The 24492-nt window shown below is 38.9% G+C and overlaps 1 protein-coding gene across 2 annotated transcripts in view; it reads right to left on the bottom strand.

Moving 5' to 3' along the window:
- The window catches only part of rab27b (RAB27B, member RAS oncogene family), a 70215-nt gene that overhangs the window by 6919 nt on the left and 38804 nt on the right, over positions 1-24492 (bottom strand). For both annotated transcript variants that reach the window (XM_034709444.1, XM_034709445.1), the window contains exons 2-5: positions 9103-9274; positions 4062-4150; positions 1584-1687; positions 17-140 (exon numbers count right to left, since the gene is read on the bottom strand). In XM_034709444.1, coding sequence (XP_034565335.1) covers positions 17-140; positions 1584-1687; positions 4062-4150; positions 9103-9255 — 470 coding nt within the window. In that variant the 5' untranslated portion in view covers positions 9256-9274. The remainder of the gene's footprint in view (positions 1-16; positions 141-1583; positions 1688-4061; positions 4151-9102; positions 9275-24492) is intronic.

Here is a 24492-nt window from a genome sequence, read left to right as displayed (position 1 = left end):
CCAGAAACAAACATACCCGTATTTATCAGCCAGCTCCTTGGCCTGTTTCTCCTGAACCTCCCTCTGGTCGGCCAGGTCAGCTTTGTTCCCTACCAACACTATGTCGGGGTTCTCACAGTAGGCATTTGCCTGTAGCTGGCCTGGAAGTTAATTAACAACACCATCATCACTAAACACAAATCTACAGAATCTGTGACAAAGTGTGAAGGTGAATGTGTTTGTGTTATGTTCACTTTTCATCAAACAATGAAACCTGAGTCACCTGTATGGTTCAGGGCTCTGAACATTTTCACAGAGGGAGCTCTTGAGTATTTTGTTTCCCTGATTTCATCATAAGATAAGATAAGATAAGATACTCCTGTATTCGTCCCACAACAGGGAAATTCATGGAGTTACAGCAGAAAACAAGAAGGTGTACAGTACAAGAATTTCAACAAGAATATATATATAGAAAAGAAATGTTCATCAAAGACGACAGATTGGCCATAATTCTCCTGTCAGCCACCACCTCCACAGGGTCCAGGACTGAGCTGAACTTTTCACCTTCATATTTAAACACATTTGATATGTAATCACTGTCATTTGATCATCTTCAGGGATGTTTTTGTGACAGCTTAGGGTTCCCAAAATATAAAAGTGTTGTGTAGCAAGTTTCATCCTCAAAATCCTTGCTGTGTATGATACATTTTTTAGAAATGTTGCCTGTTTTAATTTGTCCGTGTTGTGTTGTTTTTGTTGTTTTTGTAGTTTTTTTTAATGTTTGTAACTCTGAATTTGCTACCTTGGCCAGGTCTCTCTTGAAAAAGAGATTTTAATCTCAATGGGACTGGTTAACCGTCCTGTTGTTTCTTAGGGACAGCAATAATGTTGCTGGGTCAACTTGGCCCAGGGCATATTTAATAATACAAAAGTGTCAGAACCCCAAAAAATCCAGATAAACATTTTTTTAAATCTCATTATTAACTCCATTACTAACCATTTCAATCAATATTTAGTGCATTGGTGTTCTTTAATCCTCACAGATCATAGTTCAATGAGGATAATTAACTCGTTTTTTATGAAAATTCATGTTAAAACTTTTTTTATGTACATTGGATAGGGATTGGGGTGAACTATGTCACACAGTTGCAAAGAAACATTTAGTATTTGACACTTCTGACTCCTTTTAGCCTCCACTTTGACTGCCCGGTCAAATTGACCCACAAACAGTATCTATGTAATATAAACATGCAGGGGGTTGCAAATGTGTTAAATCAACCATTTTCATTTTCGCTAATTAAATCAAGCAGAAGAAGTTTCATAGTCAAAATTACTTTTAACATTTTTTCTTTTAATTTTGAACTGTGAAATGGGTCAATTTGACCCGCAACATAACAGGAGGGTTAAATAAAGGTTAAAAAAAAAAAGTAAGCTTAACTTTATTCTAATCTGAGCCAGAATAAAACTGCCAATGATGAAAAAATGAAAGTCCCTCGTAGCGTTTTTAACACCAGAGACAGTGAACAGTAAAGTTTTGATCACAAATCAAAAGAACCAAAGCTAATACAACGCGTACTCTTTAAAGTAATGTGATGTTGACATACTCATCCAGTTTCTGACGTTGAGGAAGCTCTGCTGGCTGGTGAGATCAAACATCAGCAGGAACCCCATCGCATCCCTAAAGAACGCTGTTGTCAGGCTGCGGAACCTGTTGCACACACACAAATACACACACATTAGAGTTGAGCCAAAATATGAATATAAATTCAGAATGGCACCGATAATGATATGGACAGGGATATCTTTTATATCTAAATCACATTATTATCAGGGGAACAAAAAGAAAGTACATTTACACTTTGAATGCTTCATTGATGCAGCATGCATCGCCTCAAGCCTGCACTTCCAGGACCTCATTTCTCTATCTACAGGCAGTGGGCTGCACACCGGCAGAGCATCCCTCTATCACTGTCTCCCATTAGGGGAGGATGCATTAGTTGTACAGTAGTTGTGTCTGGTAGGCAGATTTTTGCAAACTACTAGAACTAAGTTTAATACCTGCAGTATTGAGCTGTATTCGTTCATGTCCTCCACTCAGGCAAAGGATAAAAAGAGCTATCATAGGCAGGTGAACGCCTGTTGTGGCAACTGGTTTTACCCTACAGTCTATGGTTTTACCTTGTATCTCAGTCAGTTTAACATCCATTTCAGATGTAAAGCCTTCTCAAATTATGCGCGAGAGAACAGATTCAATATCTGTATGAGGAGGTAGAAAATGTTTTATTTAATGCTGATAGGGAATCAATTTGATGCGATTTGAAGGCACAACAATTCTATTACCAGAATTAACATGGTTTCCTTTAACCTAGTGTTTATTCGAAATGTGATTGCATCAGTTCTCATTTTTACTGATAATTGCAGGAAAGCTTGAAAAAAAGACTCCGGTGTTATTAAAGACAAAGTGTTGGAGCCATGAAGGGATTCAAGTGTTTATATTATGTTATCTTGAGGTTTAGGGTAGGATATTGTTTGTCTACTTTTTGTTGTGTTATTTTTGTTGTTTGTTTACGATATGGCTCATTGTGAGATTTGTTAATTAGGTTATTTACGGGTCATGTGTTAGGGACGGGGATATTGAGTTCATTTAGGCCACCTGTGTTCTTTTGTTTGCAGGTAGAGAGAGGGGGTGAGCTGGGTCTCCTTGCTTTTTGTTGACCGCTATTTACACTATTTAACGCTAAGTTTATGCTTATTTTTGCTATTTTTATCCTTTTTTGGTAATAAAATGTTAAACTTACTTTTTGTGCAATAGTGATTTTTGCTTTTAGCATGTCCGACAATAACTAGGCCCAGCGTCAGCCTCTCAGTGCCTTTACAAAGTAAACAATGTCCTCCAATGTGAACACTTTAGACATAAACAGATCAGCATTTTGAAAATCAAATATGTGACTTTGGTACCTTACATAGTCTACAACCATGAGGGGGAAAACGTTTTATTTATTTTCAAAAAAGCGCAGGTTGAATTTAGTTGAACTCCCAACGTCCCAATGCCCTTGGGGGACTGATGACTGTGATGCTTGGCTATGATTTATGTCTGTCTATCTGAGTTAATTTGTATGTTTCTTAATGAACTCCTGTTCTGGGTGTGGCAACTGCAAAAAACTTGACTCTGGTTGAATCTACCATCCAGGTTTTATCAGCAAACATGTGCAGCATGTCACGGGTGTTTCCACCGCACACAGCATAATGACTTTGATTAAAGGATGAGGAGGATTAGTTTATGATAATAAGAATTAGTTCCGTCACACTGGGCTTAAGAGTGAAGTTTAAATTATGTAACAAACACTGACTCATCCTGCAATGAGTCATCAGACCTTTAGAAAACTGATTCAAAGGATCAAGGCCAGTTTATATTGAAGACCACACACACCGACACACTCGTACACATGATTGATGGATGCCATACAAGCTGGAGAGTTCATGGAAACACACAAACACAGCATCAGAGACAATGATGTGATGTTCCTACCGGCCAGAGACGGAATTTTCCTTTAGTGAAAGTTTCAATCCAAAAAATCTAGATGTGTCTCTGTTAAACATTATGTGTAAAGGCAACTACGAATGAAAAGTATCATTTCTATTGTCTGTCAACCAAGAAAAGACTGAAGAAGTAAAGCTGTTGATGTCAAAGCTTGCTGTGAAAAATGGCTTAGTTTGCATGTAATTAAAAAACAGCAGTAAGTGTTGTGCAAAGTGAAGTACGTTTCTGCAGTGAGATTTATTTTGACAGAAAAGGATTCATGTCACCTTTTGAGAGGGTTTTAAGAATTAGTTGGTTTCACAATGATCACAGAAGCTGCACAATTCTTCAGTGAATGCATGCACCAAGGTCGATTCTGTTAATATCATTATAGAATGCAAGAGTTTACTTTGATCTAACGTCAGCGGAGGAGCTGCTGTGAATCAAACTGTACTTTAAAGACTCTGCAAAGAAGAATGTGTGTCAAACAAACAAACAAACAAACAAACAAACAAACAAACAAACAAAAGCTGTATTAGTTGCAGTGTGATGATCAGCCCACCTCTCCTGTCCAGCTGTGTCCCAAAGCTGAAGATGAACTTTAAAGGTTTTCCCCGTGGTCCCTCCATTGGGGTTGGTCTGTGTGTACACCTGAGGAGACACAAACATTACTTTCTATCATTACAAACGTACATTAAGTCAAAAACTCTCAGTGACTGACAAAAACGGAACAAGAGCTCTCTCAGTCTGTCTCTCTCTCTTCTTTGTCTAACTCTATGACAAACACACCTACACTGCCAGTCAAAAGTTTGGACACACCTTCTTATTCAATGTTTTTATTTATTTTAATTATTTTCGACATTGTAGTTTAATACTGAAGACATCAAAACTATGAAATAATCTGGTTTTGCCATAATCTGGATTACAATAGTAGTCAAATAGGGCTATCCATTGTGTACTAACCCTACCTCTGAACAACACAACTGATGGTCTCAAATATAAAACTGAAAACATATTCTGCTTTGTTTAACACTTTTTTGTTCATTAAATAATTCCATATATGTTCTTTCATAGTTTAGATTTCTTTTGTATTAATCTACAGTGTTTACAATATTTAAAATAAATACAAACCCTTGAATGAGAAGGTGTGTCCAAATTTTTGACTTGTAGTGTACATGAAAATATACCCCTTATATCTCAACTCAGCTGTTAAAAGTTATCTGATGGATCACAGCTTTCAGTTTGGATGGTTATCAGATTGGATAAGGTAATCCAGTCCTGTTTTTTTATCCTGATAACACCTCCTGTTTGTGTTTTCAAAACTTCTCTGTAGGTTTAGGATGACTTTTTCATTTTAAAGCTAATTATTTAAAGGCTTTTGTTGCCCTTATTTCCAGCATAGGACAGAGGATGGAGCAGGAAACTTGGAAGAAAAAGTGAGGGATGTCATGCAGCAAAGGGCTGCAGGTCGGATTTAAACCAAGCGGCAACCTACGGTCTAAAACGATGAAGCCCATGCGGAAGTGTTATAAACTGCAATTCATCGAGAATCCGCTTGAGGCTGGCTGCAGAAACACCGGAAACCACATACACACCAATTAAAAAAAGACGATCTTTGCAGCATTAATAAACATGTTTAAAGCCTGGTTCAAAAAAAGGCTTGGCTACAGTAGCTAATCTCTCTATCGGCACACACTGTACGGGGGGTGAATTTTTTTCTAACACGACGGTTCAGAAGATATTAAGATTTCGAGTTTTTGCCCAAATAAGGACATGACTGACTCCCGGTCGGGAACACATAGCTGTTGGCTAAGAGGCTCCGCCCCTTTACGTCACACTCTGCCTGGTTGAGTTCAGCATTTCCAATATGGCTGCCGCCGTCGATTGGCTTTAAAACAGCGCTCAGGAACAGATGGGTGACTTCACGGATACTACGTCCATTATTTATACAGTCTATGATTTAATCCCAGGCCACCTGCTTTAAGGACTACAGCCTCTTTAAAAGGGGACAGATGAGCAGAGGGCTTGATTCAGGCTGGATCACAGGATATTTTAGATGAGGTGGATATTATAGTTGTTGAAGACATAAAGACCTTTAAATAAATAAAAAAAATCACCACAATATGTGAACATCAAACAGAAAATGCTAAATTAAAAAGGTAACTTTGAGGTACTCTCGGTTTATGTGGATGCTGTTGCCCTCTGTGGAAAAAGTATGTAACACTTGTTTAGAGTATATAATCTGGAATTGCTAATTTGCCTGGATCAGGATCATCCTTTTCAGTTTTACAACTAAAGTAAGATACCCGGTCTTAGAGAGGAAAAATAAAGGATTTCAAAATCTGGGTAACTTTGATCCAAAAATGTAGGACAACTGGGTCCTAGTTATGATCAGAATGGGGTGGACAAAGTATTTGAAACCCCTCTCTGTAAAAGCTATAACAGAACACCAACACTGCATCTTCTTCAATGACATAAAAACTGGACATTAGAAACCAGAAGTGAGGATTTCTGAACGAAGGAGGAGACAAGCATGAAGCATGTCTCCTTGCTGACAGGTATCCATGGCAGTGATTTGTATCATTAACAGCCTCACTGTGGTGAAAAGCTCTGCAGGTCAGTCTAACAGACTATCAGGGACACAACAGTGATCCTGGCTCTGAGATGATGAAGTCTGGTGTGATGCAGCAGGTTGTGTTAGTGTCTCTGCAGGGAGCCTCGGGCGTCATTCACACCTCTGACTCTCCCACATGAGACACTGTCACTCTCTCTCTCTGACGTTCTTTTAAAAGGACATTTACGCCCACCATCGCTGTGTCATCTGACATGGTTCATGGCCCTGAAGAAGTACAGACAATTTTAGACCATTTAATTTGTTTGACGTTAAAACCACCAGGTTGTTGTACAAACAGGGCTTCACCAGCTGTGACCACAGAGTGTGTATGGCTCAATGTCTCAGTGACGCCATCCATTGGTTTCTAAAGAAGCTTGACAATGGTGGACGCCATATTGTAAATACTGACTCCAACAAACTCCCAATCAACCCGCAAACTGGCAAAGAGGTGGAGTTATTATAGAAGCTCTGCCCCCTGCGTATAGAGTCTAAGGCTTCATTACAGCTTATTAAAACTGCATAAGAAAACCTGGTTGAGTCCAGCAACTGGGTCTTAAATCAACAAACTGGTCCACATGGAGCTTTCAGTTTGAGGTTCTGGAAAGATACTGACAGCACAGAACTACAGCTGTGATCACAAGTCTACTTCTGTGTCTCTCACAAACACACACACACACACACACACACACACACACACACACACAGAAGAGGGAAGTAGAAATAATCAATCCGATGAGTCACGCAGAGCGGTGGGATTAAAGAAGCATCATCAGTGTTTCCGACGAGCAAACGCTGAACAGCACCCAGGTGAGCGAGCTGCAGACCAAACAGCTGACAGAGCCCCGCCTACTCTCTGAGATATAACTAGTTTAAACAGACTCAGTGACAGTGAGAAGATATACTGCATATACATGAGGCTCTGAAGTATGAAACTTCATTCTTGTGGTCATTTGGGAGTTGTTTTATCTATTGATTCTAATATTGTTGACACTGGAAAACACCATCAAACCCTCTTCAAGTAATAACTCAACAACTTCTTTTACCAGGAGATCTGAGAAGATAAAGATCACTCTTGTATGGTGCTTCAATTGGGATTACTAAAGTTGTTTGAGAGTTTAACAGTTTAAAGCAAACTCAACAGAGCAGCTGCTAAACATAAAGCTTGGTTTGTGCTTCTGCTTCAAATCTACGCTGTGGCAAACGTCATAGGTTCCTTTGCAGGAACTGGACGCACAATCGCACATCCTCCTAAAAACAATGCAGACTGCAAGTCCTGTGATTGGTCCATGAGGCACCATTGTATTTTCTGCATTTCCAACATTTACACAATCACCATACATTGGCCGTACATCTGCTCTGACGTCTCCTCTCTTTTCTTCTTTGCAATAATTGCAGTTCAATCAACAGAAGCTCAACATTTATCCGCTACAACGCTAACGTAAGACATTTGGATAATACAATCAGAGTCGCCATAGTCTATCCGGATCCCAGCAAAGGACTGGATCCAGGCTGGATCGCAGGAACAAAAATATACTTTTTAAAATTTGCACTCATACTGGAAATGGGACTGGAAAAATGGACTTGTACTTATATAGCGCTTTTCTAGTCTTTCTGACCACTCAAAGTGCTTTTACACTGCTTGTGACATTCACCCATTCATACCCATTCACTCACTGATGGTAGAGGCTGCTATTTAATAAGGGACCATCAGTGTTAGCTGACCTCATTAGTTCACATTCACACACCTCTGAACAACAGAGGGAGCAATTCGGGATTCAGTGTCTTGCTCAAGGGCACTTCGGCATGTGACTGCCGGAGCTGGGATCGAACCGCCAACCTTCCGATTGATAGACGACCGACTCTGCCAACTGAGCCACAGCCGCCCCTTAATATATTGCTGAATTGCTCCAGTGAAATTTTAGATTAGGTAGACATTAGGGTTGTAAAAAAAAAACAGGTCTTTATATAAATAAAATATTTCACCAAAATATGTGAAAATCAAACAGTAATTACTTAAATAAAATCAACTGTGAGGAACTCTCTGTTAATGTGGACTCTGGTGCCCACTGTAAAACAAAATAAGTAACACTTATTATCTAAATCATGTGGTCTTGATTTGCTGATCTGTCAAAGTCTATCCGACATAAGACATTTGGATAATTCAATCAGAGTCGCCATAGTTTCTTCTGCACAAACAAGCTAACTAGCATTTGGGCGGGGTACTGCAGAGCGACGTGGACTCTCCATCACACAGGTATGTAGGCCTTGTGCAAGAGGGGATATTATGGTGTAGCTACGGCATAGTCAATGCAGAAGCATAAACCAGGTTTAAGATTATCTGAACCAAAATAACTTTATCGTTTGGAGCTTGGAAAATCCTTCTTTTATACAGAATGTGACAGAAAAACACTCACAGGACGCTGCAGAAAGAAGAAGACTGAAGACTTCTTGTTGGTTTTGATGTGACGGATTAGAGATCAAAAGTATACCACTTATAAATGTTATTTGTATTTCAATATCAGAATAAGTTTCTTAAAAAATCCTCCTTGTGAAAATCTGGTGTCAACATTAGAGATTCCTCAAACAGAGGACGAGCAGGCTGCAGAAGTCTATTCAGGTATTCTCTCTGCACAGTTTTTGCATGACCCGGTTTAAACTGATCTTGGATGAATGAAGCTTTTGAAGGTACTCAAAGCAATGCCATGACAATATGCAAAAGCCATGTTTCATAAGTCATACTAGGTTATTGTTGGATATGACACAGGTCTGACCTCCCTGTACATGCTCAAAAGATTGTGACTCATCTGAGCGGCTGCTGTGGGAGAAAATGATCTAAGAGAACAGACCTGACCTGACCTGCAGATTCTCTGTGATAAGATCAGCTCAAAGACTCAAAGACTGTGGGTGAGGTGAGCCTTTCATTGTTGTTGAACTGACTTCTTTTTTAGGAGAAAATAAAAGTTGCTGGCGATAAGAGATCAGAACTCACCACTCTCTTTTCCCTGAAGTCGATGCCGACTGTGGTGATGAACTTGGGGTTGAACTTGTTGTCTGTGTATCGGTACAGGAAGGTGGTCTTCCCCACGCCAGAGTCCCCCAGGGCAAGGAGCTTTATAAGGTAGTCATAATCCCCATCAGTCATAGTGATGACCGCGATAAACCTGAAATACACAGACAGAGATGCACGTTAACACACACACGGAAGAATACACAAACGCTCACTTTCGCTTGAGCCATAAACAAGCCGACGGACATAGAAAGGGGATCGTGTGTGTCAGTGTGTGTGTGTGTGTGTGGCACTGCCCACTGCTGAGTGATGGTAGTGTGGTCAGAGGGTCACACTGACCACAGCTTGACTTTCTGGGAAAATTGTAACTTTTTGTGTGTGTGTGTGTGTGTGTGTGTGTGTGGGAGCATCGAGTGTGGGAGGGAAAGAGAGTCTGTATTTTTTTATGTCTGAGGATGACAAAGAACAAGAAAACCACTGATCCAGTTCTGAGAAACGAACTCACTACACATAGGAGGACATTTAAGATGCTTTAATGCTATTGAAGTACTTCTTCCTCTATACTTCGATGTTTATCTCTGTAATATAATACCTCAATAGAGCATTACTTGACTCTACTTTGTCAATGGGATGTCTAGTGTGTTATCTAGTATGGTTTGCAAATCATTTAAAGAAGTTGAAACTGAATAATTGTATAATTTAATCAAACATATATACTCATTTTAATTTTGATGCCAGCAAAATGTTTCAGAACAGTCGGGACAGGAGCGTGTTTACTGTTGTGTTGCATCAGCTCTACTTTTAACATTGGAAACTCCAGAAACTGGTCTCTTGGGTTCACAAATGTCTGTCCAACTCCTGCCTGATAGAGGATTTTATCTGTTCAACAGTTCTGGGTCTTCTGTTTTTTTGTTTCATGATGCTCCAAATGTTTTTACTGGGTGAGAAGTCAGGACTACAGACAGGCCAGTTCAGCACCTGGACTCTTCTACTACAGAGCCATGGTGTTGTAATATGAGCAGATTGTGGTTTTGCTAACCAGGTGGACCCTCTCCTCATTAGAGCAGAGGATGGAGTGTCCATGATTTCCAAAACTAATGTCAAACTTTGATTTGTTAGACCACAGGACAGTTTCAACTTATTTTGCATTAACTCTTTAATATCTTACTTATGAGAGACTCAGCCTCTCTTGAATGCCCTTTTTATGACCAGTCATATTACTAACCTTGTTGCATATGAACCTCATTAGCAGGGAGACGTTCCTCCAGGTGTTTTTATAGCAATACACAACATTTTCATTGTTTTGTTGTACCTGTACAAACTTTTTTAAACATGTTTCTGGCATCACATTTAGAATAAATGAAGAATTTGCACAAAAACAGTATTGATGTATTATCTTTGCACTATTTTCAATTAAATGTAGGCTTTAAATCAGTGATTTTCAACCACTGTGCAGTGGAACACTAGTATGCCATGACAGATCGTCAGGTGTGCCGTGGGACATTTTCCAATTTCACTTAATAAGTCCAAAAATATATTATTCATATACTGCAAATAATTTGCTAAGTAGTGCGTCTGTACCTGCAGTGTAGTGACTGGCAGAGTAATTCAATACTCGCCATACTGACTTGGGCTACCCACCTACTGGGTGGCAATAAAGCACACTAATGACCTTGTTAATTTAACACAATATAATTAATGATTCGTGCAAGAGGTGTGTGTGTGACAAGAAGTAGGCGTACAACAGCAATGGATAAATATTCAAAAAGGAAAAATGAAAACTCCAAACTGGGCCCTGGATAAAATTCTAACCCGGATGAAGAGCGTATCATGGCCGGTGGTAGGGGCAACTTTTTTGAGAAAAACTACAACAGGGTCTGCGAGAGCTCTCAAAGCTCGCTACTTAGTAGCTGAACTTGTAGCCAAATCAAAAAAGCCACACTGTGGCAGAGACAGTAATACTACCTAAAGAAGCCATTGTAAATGAGATGCTTTGCCCTGACACAGTTAAATAAGTAGCCAAAGTCCCTCTCTCAGATAAACAGATTCATAAGTTGAGAGACTAAATGTGTCATTTTGTAACACTTTTGGTGGGTGGTGTGACTGGTGTGGATTTTTTTAATTTAAGAAATGTGCCTTGGTTCAAAAGAGGTTGAAAAACACTGCTTTAAATGATTTGCAAACATACACAAAATTAGCTTTTATTAAAATGTCACAGAGCACCCAAACTCTTTTGGTTGTATCTAAAATAATTCTGACCATCTAAAGTAAAAAATATGATATCTAATTAATCCTCCAGCACCAGTTTTGCAGTTGTAAGAAGTTTGATAAGACTTTTACTTGATAAGACAAACTTTGTAAACTAATAACTTTGGACATGATAAAAAGCGACCAAACATCTTGTTATAGATCCTAGAAAAATATAAAGGTTAGAGTTTAAGTCCCATGCATTTTCACCATCTATTCTCTCATTGTCCTCTTCTTGGCAGTGTGAAGCTCAACATATTTCAAGAATGTTATTCCAGTCCTCCCACTCATTAAAAAAGTGTCTGCTCATTAAAAGAAGTCAACACTGATTCACAAGCAATTTGTCCCAGGCAAATATGCTAAACCAGCACATAAGATCATCTTTCAGCAGCAGCAACAGCAGCAGCAGCAGCAGCAGCACAGAAAGTGCATCATCAAAAGCCTCCACTTATTTCAGTAACCCGATTCCTCCTGAGCACGAGTTAGTGACGAGCTAAAAAGCAAAGGAATGCGGTTGTAATGAGTGTTCAGGTCTCTGGTGGGTTGTAGTCTGGGGGCCTGTTTGCCCTGTAGCTAAATGTGGTATATTTAGAGCAAGCATCATAAGACTGTAATTGACTCAGCTGAGAGGAAGCACGTTATACGCTTTATTAGAAAAAGGACGCTGATTAGAAGCAGCAGCTGTGATCTCCTCACAATCACAATCACTGCACTGTACCTGACCAGACGGACCAGACTCAAGCAGACTGGACTTCAGTGTTACTTTACCAGTACTCAATCCGTACATCTCGGATCACAACTACAGAAGGTTTGGATAAACAGTGAGATACACTTAACATTGATGGAAAGCCTTTGTTACTGACATTTTGCTTTGTTGATGTCTGAATATGCTGCATCCCAGGAGCCCCTCTTTAAAGGTTTCTCAAGAAAGTCCAAAATGAAGGACACCCCAGACCCAGAACTAGCAGAGTGGATTACAAATCTCATCAGGTTTGGGAACACATCAGGGTCCCTGAGGAGGAGCTGCTAGATGTTGATGGACAAACTGAAATCACCACCATGACCTTACAAGGATAAACACGAGAGAGAGAAATGGAGGGTGGATGGATGGAGGTGAGTGGGGGGCATTGGTGGCCCCTCCTGAAATCTGATTGGCTAGCCAGGGTGCCAGAAAAAGTCCCATGAGCCTGTAAGACTAGATTTACAGGCTTACTCAAATATATGTCAAGTGTCAATCACTGCTACTCTCATAATTTCACGACCTAGCCGAATAATCTTTATGTCCTTTCAGGAGGATTCTGGCTTAACTTCGCCGACTTCCAAGTTGCACAGAACAAAAAAAGGAGGCCTTTATTCTTAAAACAATCCTTTACAGCCTGTGGCCTGATGAAGGGTATCCTGATGACCCTGATGAAAGCAACAAGCCGAACCCTGATGGTCTAAGAATAAAGTCTTTCTTTCTACCACAAGCGTTGCTTGAGCTTTGACCCTGTTTGTCCTTTAAAAAAAAAACGCCCTGGCCAAAAAGACGAAAGGGGGTAAAATGAACAACATAAAAATAATCATAGTTGAGTTTAATGAGGCATCTCTCAAAGTCTGAACACAAACTGGATCATTTGAACCCTTAAATGAATTGTGAACACACTGCATTTCCTATAAGCCTTGCTCAAACTCCTAAAGTCTGACAGAAGGGAAGTTGAGAAGGGGAAAAGGTTTTCATGGCCATGGTTAGTCTGTCGCTGCAGGAGAGAGATGACGGAGTCAGAGATTTTACATTTTGTTGAACATAAAAAAAAGTGCTTGGTAGAATAGTGATCTGTTGTTTTTATGAAGTTTGAAGTTGGTATTTTATTATTGTGTCATGCATACAATCATATGCCCAACCCGCATGGGCTTACAGGACACCATGAATTCGTACAGTCCAGGGTCAGAGCGCACAGCATGATCATTCCTTTTGAGGAAACTGAGGAAGAAATAAAAAGAAACAGAATAAAAAAAATAGTACTAATAATAAGTTATGACTTTTTTGCATTTTTTATGATTTTTTTGTTTTCATGATTTTGTCATTGTATTCATGTTTTTTTTACAGTCTATGATTTCTATGTTTCTATGATTATGTTTTCATAATTTTATTTTACAGTCTTTGTTTTTTTGATTGTATTCATGTTTTGTTAGTTTTTTTTCTTTTGCAGTTTTTATGATTTTTATGTTTTCATGATTTTTATGTTTTCATGATTTTTATGTTATATTCATGTTTTTTTATTGTATTCATGTTTTTTTTTCACTGTTTTTTTATTTCTTATGTCTATTCTTTCTTTTACTACTGTTCTTTTAATGCATCTTTTTGCACTGAAATGGGTTGCACTTCAATTTCATTGTACAATGTACAATGACAATAAAGATATATTCTTCATTCTTCTTCTGTTTCTGTCATTTATTCACCAGAGTATGTAAATATATGGGGCTTATATAGGGGCTTATATAGGGCTCTGCTTTTAATTCACATTTAATTACCTGAAACAACCAATTCAAAGTAACTTTCAGTGTTAAAAAGCACTCTCCTTTAAATAAAGCCTGGAAACAGTCTGAAAACTTGGACTGTGGGGACGCTTCAACACCTAATGACTGTTAACTGCTAAAGATTAACTGCCAATGGGAGTGAACCACAGCGGGGGAGTTTATTGATCCAACATCATTGGTAGAAAACCAGGAATGTTTGCATGATTCCCCAAGGGTAAAACCCTCAGCAGCAGCCCGGTCAGCTGACTGCAGAGGAGAAAACACGACTCACAATCATCATAAGTACCAACAACAGGAAAGAAGAGAAGAGAGGGAGGAGAGGTTCATTTCAAACGCTGGTTCACACCTTGATAAAGATGAATATAAACGCACAAATGCAAAAAGTGGTTTGCTGCATTCAGGTTGGAGGGGACAAACATTTTCCCCAGTCTGCTGAATCTCCTGTCTCAACAGCAAGCGAGAACAAAACGATAAAACACACCAATGAAGACATTAAAAATGGATGAGGCTTCACCCACAATGGGCGAGAACAAACGGGAGAGAAAAAACAAACAGAGAGAGAGAGAGAGAGAGAGAGAGAGAGAGAGAGAGAGAGAGAGAGAGAGAGAGAGAGAGAGAGAGAGAGAGAGGAGATAAAAGGGTGGATGGTCTGCAGCAGTTCGGAGAGTTCAGGGGAGAGTTTTTTGGAGAACTCATCAGCGTCACTATCAGAATGTCAATCAGGAAGTTGTGTTGAGCTCTTCCTTCTGTTATCGCTCACATCAGTGAGATGATAACACGTCTGTCAGTCATACTCTGTGAAACTCTTTCATGCAGCTGAAGCATCAGTTTGAGTTATTAATCAAAGACTGGTGCAGTTTCATTTTCTTGTGAAATGTGTCAACAGTTCAAACACTAAAACATACTGATGTAAATCTTCAAACATTGCACATTAATCCTGTATTGTCAAACTTAAATTACATCCTTAACGCAGGACTGTAAGATGAATGTATTGATTGAACCAGTGGTATTGCAACTCTTGAGAAAAGATCAGCTGTTTTCTTCACCACAAAGAGTAGAAACTCATCAGATATGAGCCAACATGTTAATCCTAATCTGCATTTTTTTATCTTCACTGCCTCAGAATAAATCAGATTACAGACAGCAGTACAATCACATGTTTGGTTCGCAGGTGTACTCCACAGATCAAGCTAGAAGTAGAAATAAAAGGGTGTTATCTTTGACTATGGACTACATAATGTGTTCTTAAAAAAGAGGTAAAAAAAAGCTGCTATCTACAGCTGGGGTAAACCTGGGAAAACACCAACCAATCCCTGCCATCAGGAGCCAAATCATGAAACCAATCAAATCCCGTCCTGCAGCTCTGCCCGCCTCCTGCGCGTACATTTCATGTTTGTTTGTGTTTTTAACTTTCACTATGATAATGTTTTGGTGTTTTCTTCATGCTGAGTGAGACATGAGTTGACGTAGTGCAAAACACAAACGATGTTCTGAGGACCGGTTTTGAATCAGTCACAATCATATGGTCGCGAACCAGCGGCGCTTGTACATGTGAGCGGGGGCGTCGTTTTTGAGGAGCTCTGAGGGGGAGGGGTTAGATGGAGTCCTGAGGAAATGCTACATTTAAATTCATGCTAGTTTTCCGTGACTACCAACCCTAGATTTAACTAAAACAGCTCCAGTTAAGACTTTTGGTGTTGGCCACAAACATACATTTTTTATCATGCCTGGTACTTGTTCCTAAAATGAGACATTTCTTGTCAGCGTTTCATGACTAAGATTTAAAAAGAGACTCAGTGGTCTTATACAATAGAAACACACAAGGTAGTGTCTCCTCCTCCATCACAGCACTTAAGCAGCAAAATTGATTCGCAACAAGCCCTGAAAATGAACAACCTCTCCATCTTGTGTTTTACAATCAACAGGTTAAATACAACACTGAACTACAGCGTAAATCATCCACAACACCAGAGGAATCAACAGCACAACGGAGGAGCATAAATCTACCTGACAGGATTGAGTGTAACTTCCACCGCTCAGTGCTGTGCTGCTCTGAACACACAGATTTATAACACACACATTTTAATATGAAGGGTGAAGACATGCAGAGAGTTTGCAGAAAAGATGCACCAACAGGACTCCATCATGAGATGATTTACATATCTATTGATGGAAGAAGTCCAGCTTCAGGGCAAAACTGCTAAAGTAGAGTAAAAGAGATCCTGATCCCTGATCCTGAGCTGCTTTCACAACAAAACAAGCCAAACTGGGCCACCTAGACCCTTATACATAATGCAAATTGATCCTTTGATTAAATCAATAAATGATTAATTTCTATTTAATTAATTCATCCAAATCCTAATCAGGATTCCAAATCAAGATTACCATCATTAGACTAAAGGCTCTCAGCAGAATCACATTTCCTTTAAACAGCTCTACAAAAAATGTTAGCTGTGAAACAATCTTAAGTTCAGTTGTAAAAATTAAGTTTCCAAACAAATCTTCAGGAAATGGTTCAACTTCATCCCTAAAACGTCTTTTGTTCAAGTTTGTAAATCTGACATCCCCAAAGAAAAGCTCTGCACGGATGTTTTTGAAGATTCATCTCTTCCACTGAGAGCAGCAGGGTGATGCTGCTTGGCCTTTGCTGTGTTAATTATTGATTAACACCAACAGGATTAATCTCTCTCTTCTCACTGAAAATCCCCACCGCTGTTTTAAGTAGCTCCCCGAAGAGAAGTGAAATGTTTTTAACACATCACAAGCGTGCAGAGCCGGGATGTTGGGGCGCTGAGGAGGAGGCAGGGGCATCCAAAAAATCAGACTTCATCAAGAAACCAACAGCTTGTGGAAGCATAAGATACATACATACAAGTAGTTATTTGACTTTTTTGTCCATTAAAGCTCCTGTGAGGAGTTCTTAGCTGGTCAGCAAGGAGACTGAAATTGATAAAATCGAACACAAACAGAAAGTTTCCAAGAGGAGCTTTAAAATATACCTTTCATGACAAATCTATAATAATAAAAACTTTGGTTTGAGCTCATTGATTTGAAAATATCACAACACTTTAGACAAGATGATATTATTGGGATTTTTAATTTAGGCGATATGCTGATTTCTATTTCTAGGGCTTCTTGTTTCAATTGCAAATAATGTCCTCCAAGGAAAATTTGTCATCATAGGTTTTTGCTAATAAGGTAAAGTTAGCCGTTATTAAAAATAAGTAAATAAATAAAAATCACAATTTACCAAATGTAGCTGTAAATGATTCAAAACTGAGAGTGCAGAAAAACATGTGTGGCAAAGCATGTTGGGAGCAGCGGCATCAGGTGTGTGATAGTAAAACAGAGGGACAGAGTGAGCACAGAGACTGATGCTGAGTGTTAAAGAGTTTATGAATGCCTAGTTTAACAGTGAATCACCTACAGGTCAGTATCATTACAAAATAGACATACACTACCAGTCAAAAGTTTGGACACACCTTCTCATTCAATAGTTTTTATTCTTTTTAATCATTTTAATTATTTCCAACATTGTAGATTAATCCTGAAGACATCAAAACTATGAAATAATCTCGTTTTGCCATAATCTGGATTACAACGGTAGTCAAATAGAGCTATCCATTGTGTACTAACCCTACCTCTGAACAACACAACTGATGGTCTCAAACACATTAAGAAGGCAAGTCATTCTACAAATGAACTCTTGACAAGGCTCATGTTCATTAGAAACCATTCCAGGAGACCACTTCATGAAGCAGACTGAGAGAATACCAAGAGTGTGCAATGCTGTCATGAAGGAAAGAGGAGGCTACTTTACAGAATCTACAATCTAAACATATTCTGGTTTGTTTAACACTTTTTTGTTCATTAAATAATTCCATATATGTTCTTTCATAGTTTTGATGTCTTTGGTATTAATCTACAGTGTTTCAAATAACTACAATAAATACAAACCTTTGAATGAGAAGGTGTTTCCAAACTTTTTACTGGTAGTGTATATAAGTATCAAGAGGGAGTCTTCCTGTTTTAAAGATGAAGGATGCAATACTGTACGAGTCTGACAGGTTGCATCTACAACTGAACTGAGATCAAATGTATGCAAGTTATGGGAAATATTCTAATCCAAGTAAAAGCCATGTGTTCAACAGTCCTACCATCAAACTTTAGCCAAAGCTCCTATAAAAGTCAAGTTTTGATTCTTTTTGATGCCATGTTTGACAAAATGTTCTGGGCTGATGAACACCTAAAATGCCAGGACAGATGTTTTTGGTGAAAAAGTTGGGAGTCTGGAAATGCAACATTTTTAAATAGATACAAAGTCAAGAAAATAGTCCCTGGAATGAATACATAAAAAGGGATTAATAATCATGATCTAAAAGTTGAAAAAATAATCATGATTATCCTTTTGGTCATAATAATGCTGCCCAACTATAACCTTTCTACAGTCAAACCGATAGTGGATTAAAAATGAAAGAAGTCTTTATCTTACCAAAAAGTTCAGCTTTTATTTTCAATACTGTCACTATAATGTATGAATTTAAAGACTGATTCTGTGGACTTATGTATTGATAAAATATTCAAAATTCAAAATATCCCGATTCAGTGATGTTTCAAATTTGACCCCGTCCTAATGAGGACAGATTTGGTCAGTACCAAAAAAACATGAAGGTTAAAAATAGTCTATAAGTCTAATGTTTCTTTGTATCCTGATATCTTCTGTTCAAACGTCTCTGTAATCACAGATCTGGTATTTGTAAGATGTCAGCAGACATTCATCAGAGGTGTACATTTGACTGCATCGTCCTGTGAATCATCCAAAACAGATCAGACGTCTGATTTGTTTTCCGTCTGTTCTTCAGACTCTCTGCCTTTATTTCCTTTAACCGATCTATTGTCCAGAGGAAACGATCAATAATCGCTAACATGGGTGGAGATTGACCCTTGATGATCCAATTTGTCCAGACGTCCTCCAGGGTTTCCCGCTGTGATTGTCTGAAACCTTTCAGCATTTCAGACCCACTTAACAAAACCGGGGAGGACATCTGAGACCACGTAGACGAAAGATCAATGAAGGGAAACTAAACTGCAGCCAGGTGTCCAGCTGTGGACCGCTTCCTTCCACAAATATTGTCATTACTAACTTTACTCCTGGTTGTTTTTATAACTTCATGAATAAATGTTCTTCTGCACAAGCAGGTAGATACGTTTTATCCAAGGGTCTGGTATTTGAAACTGGGACAGAGTATGACACAGTCAGGTGTATCTGAGAGTATTTATCTATCCCCCTGTGAGCCCCAACATGGTTTCCTCTATTCCTTCTTAATCCCACAGCAGGAGGTGGGAAACATCTGTACAGAGAGCGAACACAGCTGGATGTGAAGGTCAACATGGAGGTGGGGAATTATTGGAGGCAGGAGGATGGGGTTGGGGGTGCAGGAGCCGGGGTACCGATTGAGGTTTGAGAGCAACACATCAGTAGGACCATCATTTTCTGGCTGAGTGCAACGTTGTGCTTTTTGCCAATCTGCTTAAAACTCTGCCTTTGTAATTTACTGTGTCTAAACTTTGAAAGGCATAAAATTCCTTCCTCTCGTCTTATCAGTTTCTCCACACTCCACACATCCACACATGAGGACCAGTGAATGAACAGATTGTGTTTACACTGTTGCTGATAAAACCTGTGACATTACCATCTCATCCAATATGTTCTGCTGATTTCAGTCTGTGGTTGTTTAAACACAGCAGTGATCCAGCTCGCAGCGTATCCTGTTCATTCAAGTCTTTACTAACTGCTTACGTCCTTCTTTTGCTGCTGCAGAAATAAAAATGTTTTCAGGACGCTTGATCTGCACAACAGAGAGAAGAAAGCATAAAGGTTTGGATTTTCATACAGACAGTAACAGCTAAACTAAGCCGTCACACTTTGTAAGAGTGTCTTTAAAGGAACCAGCAACCTCTAAATTACAAATCTAAACCTCCTCATCATGGTCAGACTATTTCAGGTGTCTAAATCCAGCCACATGAAACCTGATCAAATCCAATCCAATCTGAACACCGTTACTGTGGAACTCAAACTAATGCACAGAGACACAAAGGAGCTTTGTCCTGGAAGCCACAGCTCTCATGATTCCAATAGTCTTGATGATCTTAAGTTAACATGGTTATGTTTGATAGCTGTGGACACAACAGACCGCAGCACAGCAGCAGATGTGGGATACCTGTGATGTGGAAGTTTAGATAAACTGTGGTTTTACTCTGCAGATTCCACAAAACCAGGAAAACAAAGTCCCAAAACAACGCCTTAAAGGCTCTTCTTAGATTCAGACCACAGCGATCGAACAACATGAACACCTGTTTGTTTCCTTAGAGAAGAACAATCTTCAATTTGACTTGACTACAAAGACACACAGAGAGCTTTGTTATCTCTTCCAAATATCCACTCCTGAAATTTTAAGCAGCTCTGCACTACATTTTCCAAAGTTGTTTTTTCACTGGTGTCCCTCACTGCACAAGTCTGCAAGGCAGGACATAACATCAGCCCACAGCAAAAGTCACAGCGTAATGTTTACAGTAGGGATGTAAATTTCAAGTATTGTCCATGATCGATCTTTGGAAATGTTAACAATCAATTATCGGTTCATCTTTAAAAAAAAAAAAGGTAAACGTTTTTCTTGTCAAAAACAATGCCAAAATGCGTTTTGACATATTGAATATCTACGCATCATATTGAGGTGTCCAAAATGTTAAACACGCTGAATATCAACATGTGGAGCAGGCTCATAATCTCCGTGGACATACTGTCATAAAAGTGAAGGCTCAGACTTCAACAAGGGAACTGAACAGAAACTTATTTCAGACTCAAAGTGTCCAGTTTTCTGTCTACTCGTTCTTATTGAAGAAAATAAGCATGTGAACACGGTCATAATCAGTCCGACGGCGGAGAAAAAAAGCACTCATGGAGACCTGTCACTCAGCCGCAGCCCCCAGCTGAGCGTCTCCGCTGTGTACAACACCTTCAGTCAGCTGATTCTGAAACATGCTTTAAAATTAAAACACCTCCACTCAGCGAGTGACGAGAGAGCAGCGCAAGAGACTTAATGAAGTTGAGCAAGCGGAGTATACTGCAGATAGCGCCTTCAACAAAAATAATATCCTGATACAAATTTTGTTAAATCGATTTTAATCCCTTCTTATTTGTATGGATTACAATCTTGCAATATATCCTTACATCCCCAAAAACAGGAGAAGCCAAAGGTTATTTGGTGGAGACGTACGACTATGCAATGCTTGGTATCACCAGTTTGCCTTTCTGCACTTGTAGTTTTTTCTTCATTCTTGGTTTAGGTAGCAAAATGAGCAAAAGACCTTTGACAAGGTCACAGAAATCAAGTGTCGCTTTTTGAAATTGAGATGCAGTTTCTTTTGAGCACAGACCAACCCGTCAAGCAGCGTCACATGCTGAGGAGGACAGAAATGAGAGCAGATCGGAGGCCTGATCAGTTGCTTATGTAGCACAGAGCTGGAGAGTCACTTAGCTTGTACAACCATAACTCAGGTGTAAGTCACACTAATGCAGAATACTAAGAGTCTGGAGCTAGCACTCTTTAAAAGAATACAATCATTATTAACTAAATCAGTTCCATCTGTGTGAGGCGTCCAAATCAATATTTACTCTCTTTCCTTCTTCACCCAGCTCTACTTTTGTTCTTCATACCCACTTTCTTTGTTTTCTCCTCTCTTCAGCTATTGTTTGAATCTGCTCGGGGTTACCGCTTATTGAGTCAGAGGTCATGTGATCAGTCAGCTGATTGAGTTTGTGGTCCTGCTGTTTGCCTCAGGACAGTAACACACAGATCACGACCAGCTGGAGGATCCGCCCTGACCTGACCTGAGCTCTGATCTAAAACAAGACTGGCAACATGACTCATCAGGACACGTCTTTAAGTCTTTATCGATCAGATTAACTGTTGTCCTCATCAGACGCTCATCTTATGGAGTTACTTTGTTCCTCTCTTCTTTAAAACTTAGAACCAGCATTTTGAGCCAGTTTAGGTGTTTTTATTTCAAACATGCAAACAAGCAGAGGAGAAAATATGTTGTTTAAAGTCTGTGTAACAATTGGAAGCATTCAGTGTTTCATAATCTAATATTCACCACAATTGTGTTTTTCTGCTACTTAATCTGATTACTGTTCTCCTTGTTTGACCCTTTTCAAACCCTTTTAGGTTCAAAGTTTTATGATTTTTCATGAGTCTTCAGTTAACTTTTAGATTTTTCCACAAAAACAGAAATGTTTGTAACATTATGAAACATTTTATAACATTCATTATTACATTTCTCCTATTTGAGTTAAATATTAAATTCAGAGTTCAGCTTCTATACTTACAGACAGTCTGTAGATTATTTATCTACAGTGGATAGCAAAAGTCTACACACCCCTGTTGAAATGCCAGGTTTTGTGATGTAAAAAAATGAGACCAAGATAAATCATGTCAGAACATAAAAAAAACGTGTTGGATAAAAGTCGGAAATATGTCCGAAAAAATAAATAAATTGTTGGATAAAAGTTGTAAAAATGTACGAAAAAAACAGGCACTCATGCATGATAAGTGTTCAAGCTTGAACGCCTCTATAGGCAAATATTTACCTATATGTTAAAAATATACCACTACAAGAACAATAAGTGCAGAAAAAGATGCTTAGGGTTATTTCAGAATATATAATCTCAGTTATATAATTTCAGTTGCATTGCAAGAAGAAATCTTTGATTGCTCTGATGCTAATACGAAGCTGCTGATGCTGCTGTCGTGTTCCGTGGTCTCGTCTTACTCTACCCACAGGAAGTGTATTATGAAGCACGCTGCCAATCTGAAAAACCAACGTCAGGCAAACCACAAACTGACACGGTCACAGTCTGAGAGCTGACAACGTTAAGATTCATATTTTATTCATTTATTACTTTTAAAGAGCAAAGGATGGAGGTTGAGTTCATCTGCTCATTGTGTGTTTTCCGTTTACTTTCCAGCTGCTGAGTTTTCATGTTCAGACTGATGAAGTGAGTTTCCTGTGACTGGTTGTGTTTCTGTATCAATCTGAATCTCTCAACTCTGCTCTGTTTCTGTCTCTCAGCTTAACTTCACCTTTAGAAAACTGATCAAAGTAAAGGACTTTTACTTATTAGTTGTAATCATCAATTTCATAATATATCATAAGATTATATTGATAACTTCTTTGTTGCTTTGCCAATAACTGACCTTGACGCTTTGATGCAAATTAAGTCTGGATTTTTTTGTATTATTTACATGATAAATTAAAGCTGCTCTATTCTAAGTGTTAATATTTCAGGGGCTGAGTATCGTTTCTGTTAAATGTAGGTCATTAACAGCCTCAGTACGGTGATGATGAATAAACATGTCGTTTTTTGACGCCCTAACATCCAATTAACATCAAGAAAATGTTGTTTTCTTCTTTTTAACGCCTCAAAGTTTGGCTGAGAGCAAGAACACAACACTAACATGGTTTTACGTTTTGTGACCTCGGGAGGTTACACACCAATGAGAAGAAAGCAGCATCATGTGTTTCTTTTTTCAAGACAGCTGCTGTATCTCCCCACCAGTCAAACATGACTTCAGAGCCAGCTCTGTCGTAAATCACAAAAAGAGGAAATCAACACAAGTTCCACATTCACACCTTCAGTCACGTCCAGCAAACTGCCGCTTGAACAGTTTTCTAGAATCAATCAGGGTTTAAATGAGAGATGATAAACGTCCCCTCTACAATCAAACTGGTTTGAAGGTATTCAAACACAGACGGGGGGATTTGTTTTTCTACTGCACATGAGACACCCATTAGAGACTGTTAGACTTCACATAGACATGAGTCACGTTCACAGTGTTACGTTAAAGTGAAACACTGTGCCCTACACTTTATTCGTTGAACCAATCAACTGTTCATTGGTCTGTTCTTTGAGATACCATTACCCAGAACAGCACACGTTAAACCTCAGCCACACCGCACTGCAGCAAAAGGTCAGCTATTACTGTTAGATTTAATGATTTCATCCAATAATCAACAATGCAGTTTGCATCAGTACATAATTTCCCAACCCAGTGTGGTCAGTCTAGCAAATTAAGAGAGTGAAATTAGAGAAGGTAACAAAAAAAGTAGGGTTGTCAAATTATTTTTTTGTAATCACAATTAATCAGTTTTTTTTTTTTAAGTTATATTTTGGGGGCTTTTGTGCCTTTTTTATGATAGGACATGGTTAAAATATCATTATTTTGCATTTTTAAGTCCATATTAGCAATGAACATCAATTGTTTATTTATTTTTATTCCATTGGACCGCTGAAGACAGACAGGAAATGTGTGTATTAGAGAATGGGGAAAGACATGCAGCAAAAGATTGTTGCCGGGAGTCCAACCAGCAATCACTCTGACGAGGACGCGCTTGAACCACTAGGCCACTGGCGCCCCATGTAAAGCAAATCTACCTCTTCTTCTTGTCTTGATTTGGGAATCAAATCTTTGAAAATATATCGTCCAGCTGGTTTTTTCTCCCCTAACGCTTCGATTTATCTAAAATGAAAATTGTTTATGATGC

Source organism: Notolabrus celidotus, chromosome 19 (genome assembly GCF_009762535.1).
Source record: "Notolabrus celidotus isolate fNotCel1 chromosome 19, fNotCel1.pri, whole genome shotgun sequence".
NCBI lineage: Eukaryota > Metazoa > Chordata > Actinopteri > Labriformes > Labridae > Notolabrus > Notolabrus celidotus.
Note: the sequence above shows the minus strand (reverse complement) of the source record. Positions and strands in the feature narration are given on the sequence as shown.